The sequence below is a fragment of the Neofelis nebulosa genome, chromosome 3 (genome assembly GCF_028018385.1).
Source record: "Neofelis nebulosa isolate mNeoNeb1 chromosome 3, mNeoNeb1.pri, whole genome shotgun sequence".
In the NCBI taxonomy this organism is placed as follows: Eukaryota; Metazoa; Chordata; class Mammalia; order Carnivora; family Felidae; genus Neofelis; species Neofelis nebulosa.
The window spans coordinates 92883889-92893403 of NC_080784.1; the positions used below are offsets into that span (position 1 = coordinate 92883889).

The 9515-nt window shown below is 39.1% G+C and overlaps 1 protein-coding gene across 1 annotated transcript; it reads left to right on the forward strand.

The window, feature by feature from the left end:
• The first annotated feature begins 2598 nt into the window (after positions 1–2598).
• On the forward strand, positions 2599–8078 carry PABPC4L (poly(A) binding protein cytoplasmic 4 like). Its single transcript, XM_058721373.1, has 2 exons — positions 2599–2749; positions 3463–8078. Exon 2 carries the CDS (start codon positions 3516–3518, stop codon positions 4626–4628), a length of 1113 nt encoding a protein of 370 aa, XP_058577356.1. The 5' UTR covers positions 2599–2749; positions 3463–3515; the 3' UTR covers positions 4629–8078.
• The last annotated feature ends 1437 nt before the right edge of the window (positions 8079–9515 follow it).

Here is a 9515-nt window from a genome sequence, read left to right on the forward strand (position 1 = left end):
CATATAGACAGACTGGCATCTAGGCAAAAGAGGATGAATGAATAAAACGAATGCAATAATCACAATGAAATGGGGCAAAGACCATGGCAACTGGAATGGAAAAACAGGGTAAATGGAAAGACCATCCAAATTAAGAAATTAGTGAATGAACACAACTAACAAAAAAAAAAAAAAAAGAGAGAGAGAGAGATAGAGATTTAGAGAATTAAAGAGAGGAAAGACCCATAGATGCTTTAAAATTCTTGCTTGGTTATAACATAAAAATAAAAACAGTGTAATACACAGAATAAATAGAAAGGATCATGATTAGTGGTAATGTAACAAATTGAGCTCGGTATCTACTGCACATAAGATGATTAGAGTCAATAATGTTAAGACTAACTTCTGATTTTGGAAACTTTTCCTCCCGTTTCACAGTATGTTGAGTGAAGATCACATAAAGTAAAATGAAAATCTCATGAGTTCTTGAAATATTTTGGTATCTTGCTATAGTTGAATCACAATTATACAAAGACCTAATATGATCTTAGACAGTTTTCCTAGAAATAAAATGTCTTGTGACAAAATTCACAGGAAATATATAGGTAAGAACTTTCTTTTTCTTTTTTTTTTTTTAAAGAAAGTGATAACATTGAGGTGCCTGTGTGGAACAGTTGTTTAGGTATCTGATTCTTAGCTTTGGCTCCGGTCATGATCTCACAGTTGGTGAGCCAGAGCTTGATTGGGGTTCTGCACAGATAGCATACAGCCTGCTTAGGATTCTCTCTCTCCCTGACTCTTTCTATCCCTCCCCTGCTCACGTGCATGTGCTCTCTTCCTCTCTCTCAAAATAAATAAACTTTTTAAAAAAGTGATAATAGTGAATCTGATGGTCGCTTTTATTTATGCTATACAATGCCAAACAGTGTCTGAATTTTTAAAGCATGTACTGGAATGTTGCTGCTATCCATTGATGTATCTACCAACTACATGAGTGGTCTTTCTTCCTTGTTTGAAAAAAATTTGTTTTATTTATTTATTTTGAGAAAGAAAGGGCGCGTGCTGATGCACGAGCAGAAGAGAGGCAGACAGAATCTCAAGGAGGCTCCACAATCGGCACAGAGCCCGCATGGGGCTTCACTTTAGGATCATGAGATCATGACCTCAGCAGAAATCGAGTCAGTTGCTTAACCAACTGAGCCACTCACTGAGTGAGTGGGTGCCACTCTTCCTTTTTTAAATTGTAGCCTCGAAGATATGGTTGAAGAAAAGATTACTTATTTGAACTAATGATTTTACAGGAACAACAAGTGATAAATTTCACAAACAGTAACCATTAATCAGGATTAATTTGGGAAGAATCATGGACCTATTATTCCATTTTAGATATGTTAAAAGCAATTTGGATTTGATAATGAAAACCCCACTCTAATTTTGGTGGGTTTTTTTAAATAATATATTACTGACTGCTAGAGTGTCATTATCTTCTGAAAGAGAAATATATTTTTTGTAGTTCTTACTTTAGAAAAATGTCACCATTAGAAAAGATTTAGACTCACTAATTTAGCTTCAAGTTTTGATATTTAGCATTGTTCACAGACCAACAGAATTTGCATCACTCAGGAGCTTTTTAGAAAGGTAGAATTTCCAGTCCAAGTTGCTACATCAGAATCTGCATTCAAACGAAATCCCCAGGTGATTCCTATGCCCATTAAAGTTTGAAAAGCACTAAATTAGCCTTATATAAAGTGGTCCACCCAACTCAGGTTTGCAGGTGACTATCCCTAAGATGTGTTAGGATGAAGATTTTAAGATTTTATGAGAATGATGTTAAGGAATTTATGTAAAGCTACGGTAAATAAAATCAATGCTACTGAAAAGCTAGTACTGTCAGATACTGTGCTAGACATTTCCAGATACATTCATTCATCCAAGCCTTACAACTCTCTGAGGCAAGGGACATCATCTTCATGTCCCTGCGCATGAACACCGGCATCAGGTTAAATATCACATCCGTTCCGTGCAATCAATTCATTTAATAAATATTGAGCATCCCATTTCTGAAAGTCCCGGAATTGGGCCTAGGAATAAAATGGGCATGGCCCCTACCATCATGGAATCACATTAGATTGTAATTAAACAAACGCTATGAAAAGTGCGATGTAGCTAAGTTTCTAAGAGCAAAGTACAAACTTTCAGAAGTCACTTAAGGAAAATTTCTATTTGCAGAGAGCATTTAAACTGATGGTTGAGAAGCACATTCTTGTAAAGGTGGCCCTGGGGAAGAAAAAGAAAAAGAAAAAAAAAAAAAGTCATGTCATAGATTTTATTAAGGGAAACAGAGCAGCAAGTTGAGACTGGAACTGATACTGCAGAACTTCAACTTCGTACAACAAGGTGAGGATGTTGGGCCTCATCCAAGAGTCAAAGGAAGCCACTGGAGGGTTTTCAGCGAGGAAGTGACCAGCCCCGATCCACAGTCGGAAAAAGCTCCTTCAGTCAGACCCGTGCACAGCCCCGCAGGCGGGTGGGTTTATTAGGGCCACTCCCCTAGTCAGCCTCTCTCCACCCCAGTCACCGCCTCCTGCTTCTCAGCGTAACTGTCCGAGGGAGGTGGGAAATGTGTGAGAGGGGCGGGGGGAAGACAAACATTCTCAAAAAATATTAAAAAGAAAACATCCCACTTGGCAGCGGGTGCGCGGGAAGTTCAGCGCGCGAGTTCCGGGTTTCCCGCCAGCCGCCAGCCCGCCCCCCGCCGGCCGCAGCCCGGGTGAGCCCCCAGCCCCTGCTCGGGCCGCAGCCTTGCTGGGCCGCGTCCGTCGGTCTGTCCGCTTCCCCTCCCCCCCCCCCCCCCACCCGTCCATCCCCGGGCTCCGCGCCGGGTCTGCGGTTCCGAGAGCGGCCGGGGTTTTTGCCAGGGCGCCCGCAGCCCGCTTTGGCCCCGGCCACGCCTCGGCGGCGGCGCTTGCAGGACTCGCCCCCCCCCCCCCCCGCCCCGGGCGGTTCGGGGGGTTCGGGTCTCGCCGCGGCCCCGCGCCCTCCGCCCACGCTCCGCGGCCCCGGGCAGCCGCCTCGAGCGCCACTTGTGGAGTTCTTCCCCCGGAGGCTGTAACTTTATAGCAGCCTGAGCGAGGCCTATTTTTTATTCAGAAACCAGCAACCCGAGTGTCTGTAGAAAACGCTCAGATTGGGGGCCAGCCCACCCCCTTGAAGATCTCTCACACATTGGTGGGCAAGAAGCGTCTGGTTCTATCAGCCTTTCTTGGAGAGCTCAGAATTCTGTTGCCATCTTCCAAATAGAGCCGAATTGGTTGCGGGGCTGGGCTGGGCCGGGGTGGGGGGTGGGGGTGCTTTTTGATGAGGCTGTTGCTCTTAACCTGGTGGAACTGTACCTGAACACCATCTCACAGCCTCTAAGCGGTGATCCTGGGGCCACCACGCACGAGCCAGGCCCAAACCGTGTCCTGGTGACCCCTCCTGCAGGAATCGCACTGAGAGCTCCTAGGGACAGGCTCGCGGTGGGGAGGAGCAAGGAGATGAATGTGGCAGCGAAGTACCGCCAGGCGTCGCTGTACGTGGGTGACCTCCACGCAGATGTCACCGAGGACTTGCTGTTCAAAAAGTTCAGCACCGTGGGGCCTGTGCTGTCCATCCGCATCTGCAGGGACCTGGTCACCCGCCGCTCTCTGGGCTATGCCTACGTGAACTTCCTGAAGCTGGCCGATGCCCAGAGGGCCCTGGACACGATGAACTTTGACACGATAAAGGGCAAACCCATCCGCCTCATGTGGTCTCAGCGCGATGCCTACTTAAGGAAGTCGGGCATCGGAAACGTGTTCATCAAGAATCTGGACAGATCCATTGATAACAAAACCCTCTATGAACATTTTTCAGCCTTTGGGAAGATCCTTTCCTCCAAGGTGATGAGTGATGACCAAGGATCTAGGGGCTATGCCTTTGTGCACTTTCAGAACCAGATCGCAGCCGACAGGGCCATCGAGGAGATGAATGGGGCTCTGCTTAAGGACTGCAGGCTGTTTGTCGGCAGATTCAAAAACCGTAAAGATCGGGAAGCCGAGCTCCGCAACAAGGCCAATGAATTCACCAATGTTTACATCAAAAACTTTGGAGATGACATGGATGATGAGAGACTGAAGGAAGTTTTCAGTAAATATGGTAAAACCCTGAGTGTGAAGGTGATGACAGATTCCAGTGGGAAATCCAAAGGCTTTGGCTTTGTGAGTTTTGATAGCCATGAGGCTGCCAAAAAGGCCGTTGAAGAAATGAATGGAAAGGATATAAACGGACAGCTGCTTTTTGTAGGCCGGGCGCAAAAGAAATCCGAGCGACAGGCCGAGTTAAAGCAAGTGTTTGAGCAGCTGAAACAGGAAAGATTTCGGAGGTGCCAAGGCATGAAGCTCTATATTAAGAATCTCGATGACACCATTGATGATGAGAAACTGTGGAGGGAATTTTCTTCATTTGGATCAATTAGCAGAGTCAAGATAATGCGGGAAGAAGGGCGAAGCAAAGGGTTTGGCTTGATCTGCTTCTCCTCTCCTGAGGAGGCCACTAAAGCAATGGCTGAGATGAATGGCCGTATCTTGGGCTCCAAGCCACTCTACATTGCCCTGGCCCAGAAGCCCTAGGAGAGAAACACTTAACACGGCAGCCCGTGTTTGCAGCAGCCTTGGGAATGGCAGTGATCTCTGCCTGAATTAGCCTCAGAAACATTTCAAATCCCAGCTGATGGTCCCTTAATTTAGTAAACCTTGTGATAAAAGGTTTTGTATATGAAGCTATTTTTTCTTTGGTGGAAAAATAAATGAATCTCGGAAGCTTGATTCATTTCACAGGGGCACATCTTCTAATTACAATATTGTATATTATTCTGATTTTGATTTAGTATTCATAGCAATAAGAATAATTAGATATATTTTTATTACATTTTGAACCATCTGCAGTGAGGTAATTATTTGAGTTCATATCATATTTTCTTTCTTATTTTAATAATATTGCTAGCTTTAATTTCTTCTGTGAAAATATGCTAAAAATAGTTCTTATACCTAAGAATCACAAAGTGATTTATTTTTACAAACAGAAATTTTCTAATTTCTCATTTCAACTTTTTAAAAGAAACCAAAGGTTTAAGAATTGCTAGTGTAAATTCAGTATGTAATTTCATTCTGAATTAATGTTTAACATACTAGGAAGTAGTTCAGTTTCTTTTCAATTTATATACAGATATGATTGTTTTCTGATGGCTGAAATTAATGATGGAGTTTTTTAATGTTGCCTACAAATCTGATTGATAGGATATTTTGCTGTTCTTTCCATTGGTAGGCTATAATTCAGGGACTTGTTGATTATCAAAATTGGGACTTGAGTGGTAAAACTTTAACTTCAACATTCCTTATGTTATATACTTGTATCAATTAAGGTGACAAAAAGTAAGCTTTATCTTAATTGTCTTCCTGTTTGTACAGTTTAGGATTATGCCTTAACTTTTTGCCAGGCACCAATATTAATCAAAGTCCTATATAGAGAACATAGAAATTCTTCTTAACAAATGTTTCTCAATCTATATTTTATATTGGTCGATGTAATGATATTATCTCAGGGTTCAGAAAGTATGCTTCTTTGTTTCTATTAACTCATGTCTCTTTTTATTAGACCGTGAGTGCTACTGAATTAACATTCAGTATTACCCTTGATTTATCAGAAGCTCACTGATTTTCTAACAAATTGAGATTTCATCAATTTGCCTATTTTCTAGTAAAATTTTTATTTTGGTCCCATTTCCAGATCTCTCTTTCTCTCCTACCTTTGATCTATATTATTCAACTTTGTTTTATACTTTTTTAAAAAGGGTTTTATTATATTGATTTTTATCATGTGCTATTTGAAATCCACCTTGGAAACCGAGACAAGAGTTATTTATTTACATTTGAATAATTACTTTTAAAATTCTGTTTTACCAAAGGTGTCTGGAGAATAGGTTTGTTGTTCTTGTTGTTGCTGTTTTATTTTATTTTATTTTATTTTTTTATCTGCTTAGTGGTTTCCTGTAACCATATATTCAAATCTTCCTTTTCTTATATTATCAATACAAAAGATAATATTAAAATATTTTCTTTGGCAATACTTTAGCTATGAGAGAATGAGAAAATCTGTTTCTGTTTATTTTCATATAACTATATGTTTATTTTGGCACATTTTCTAAATTAAAAGTCTCTTTTAATGAAAAAATTATGGAAAACGAAAAAATTTACAGCAACATATGATACCATTATGCAGACAAATCTTCTGTTAAAATTTGTTGCATTATCTTCCCAAATTTTATACAATACACATAGATACTTTTACAAAAAAAGAATCATATTATAACTTTTATAAATTATTTTCTTTATTTTACAGTATGCCATAGTCAACTTGCATATCCACAAATAATTATCTGCATTATAATTTTAATGAGTTTTGTTCCTTCAATGTTTGTACCATAATATAATGAATTTCCTATTGAAACACATGTATCAAGATTGTTAGATTGTTTCCTATGCCCCCCCCCCTTTTTTTTTAATGTCATAGACAGCTTGGAGATCAACATCCTTGCAAATTTATATATGGTGATATATCCAATTATTTTCTTACAAAAATCTGTAGTTCATTGGAATTAATGTTTAAAAGGTGAGCAATTTTTAAAATAACTTTGTTGAGTATTGCCCAGATGTTCTCCTGAAAATTTGTGCCATTTCCATTATCAGTGTGGAGGATTGTCCGTTTCCATATTCTCCAAGAACAAGGGATTATGTTTAAGTTGTTATCTAATTCAACATGATGCATAAAGCAGAATATTTCATGGTTACTTTTTTTTTTATTATACAAAAGTTAAACAGCATTTCTTCTATCTGTTGGCCATATGCGTTTTCATATTTGTGAACTAATGTTTCATGATTTTAGTTTGTTTTTCTTTTGGGTTGTTTTTCATTTGTGTGGATTTATGACATTGCTTTACATATTAAGGACAAAATGTTAGACTGTTTTACCCCGATATTTCCACTTTGTTTGTAGTTTTGAGGGTCATTCCAAAGTTAAATTTTTAACTCAGATTTTTTAGTCTTTTACTTAGATGGCTTTGATGTCATGATTCAAAACACTTTGAACCATTCAAATATACATGCAGACACACACACACACACACACACACACACACACATATATAATTAATTGGTATTATCTTCTGTTACTTTCAGAGTTTTGTATTCTCAACAATTTCTAAGAACAACTTTTGTCTGTGGAGTATTTTATCAACAGCCTATAGTAAATCCTTTAAAATTGTCTTCCTTTTCAACCTTTATTAATATGTTTGGTAAATACCTACCTTCTGTAAGAATCTCTGTGACACTCATACCTACTGTAATTCACTGGGCCTGTGAATCACCATGTGCAGTATTTACTTCAAAAGCACAGCGTTACTGAGAAGGGGACTAGGCAACAGGGCTGGGAAGTGTAGTGGGCGTGTCAAGCCTTGACATCTCTTTCTGGATAATCCAGTCTATCGAAGTGTTCAAATATTTGAACAATATTTCATCATGCTTGTAAATGGATTGTTGAGATAATATCAGGGAACGGAGTTCTCTGCTATGTGCACAAGGAATTAATAGGACATAAGATCAGATGTCTGGATGAATTGTAGCTGTAGCTTCGTGACACTATATTCTACCATTTTAGGAGAATTTGCTTATTCTTAATATTTACTGTGAGAAATGACTAAGCTCACAAAAATACATAATCCCGTGGCTTTTCCTGATTAATTTATTTAAATGTTTGCTTTCTCAATTGTGTGCGTGTGTGATAGTATCGAGTAATCCTAGTTGGCAGTGTAAGTTCATTCTTTGAAGAAAATTTAATTATTATGCCCAAGTGTCTTGAGAAATAAGAATCTTTACTTTTCTGATAAGCATTCCAGTAAGAGCTAATTTCTATAGGTGCCTTGAGCAACTCTATTCTTGCTTCCCTCTCCACACACACATTGCCAACTTTGTTGCATGGATGCCTGCTTGCATGCACAGCCAATTCAATAAATGTGCCTTCTAACATTTATTTAAACATTTAAAATTATTTTGGGGCACCTGGGTGGCTCAGTTGGTTAAGCGTCCAACTTCAGGGCAGGTCATGGTCTTCACAGTTCTTGGGTTCGAGCCCCACATCAGGCTCTGAGCTGATAGCTCGGAGCCTGGAGCCTGCTTCAGTTTTCTGTGTCTTCCTCTCTCTGTGCTTCTCCCCTGCTCACGCTCTGCCTCTCTCTCTGTCTCTCTGTATCTCTCTCTGTCTCTGTCTCTCTCTCTCTCAATAGTAAATAAACATTAAAATAAATAAATAAATAAAATTTTTACGTTTTTAAATATTTTTAAATTTTTAAATGAAAATCTATAGTTAGTAAAAATAAACTTTAAAGTGGTTTAGAGTTGGTAAATTCATGTTCATAATAGTTTTTATAAATCCATTGAGAAAAGGTCAAATGAGGTTTAATCTCTCATGGTAAAGACATGTCTAAATGATGTTTTATTTAAGTTTTAAGTATTTCTAATTTTCTAAAGATATGTTTCTCTTAGGAGTAAACTGAAAACAACTTCCATTTTTAATGAAGATACTCATACTAAATGTTTCAAAAGACCAACTCCACATGAATTAATACTTCTTATACAGTTTTTATAATTAAGGGACCATGATTGAGAAGAGCCACTAATATAGACCAAGTTTTCATGAGGAATAATGGACTATATTTAAAACACTTCTGCATTTAATTGCTAAAATAAAATTCAGCTAAAAATCCTCTATTGAGGATTTCTAATTAGATTACTTGTATTTAGAAAATATACCTCCTATAATATAACTTTTTTGGTAGATAAGACAGTACATAAAAAAACTTTTTTAAAAAAAATCTGCATTTTTTTTTAATTTTTTTTTCAACGTTTTTTATTTTTTATTTTTGGGACAGAGAGAGACAGAGCATGAACGGGGGAGGGGCAGAGAGAGAGGGAGACACAGAATCGGAAACAGGCTCCGGGCTCCGAGCCATCAGCCCAGAGCCCCACGCGGGGCTCGAACTCACGGACCACTAGATCGTGACCTGGCTGAAGTCGGACGCTTAACCGACTGTGCCACCCAGGCGCCCCCCAAAAAAATCTGCATTTTAAAGAGTAGAACAAATTAAATATCCTCATGGTATCTTGAGCTGACAGAAAATTCCAACTCACACTAGAAAAGGAAATCTTACCTAACAAAATATTCAGAGTTAAAGTATCTTCAGGCATGGTATACTAAGACTTCTGTTACCACTTTGGAGTCTCTTGGCTTTTCCCCCATTCTATCTTAGCTCTACCATCAGGAAGTGTCAAGATGGCTGCAGGAATTCCTGTCCTACTGAGACACAACATTCAGAAGGTGGTGTCTTTCCTGGAAACCTTTTAACAACTTTCCTCCTCAGTTCTCATTGTCCATTACTGATGTAAAGATTAAACAAGATCTGCCAC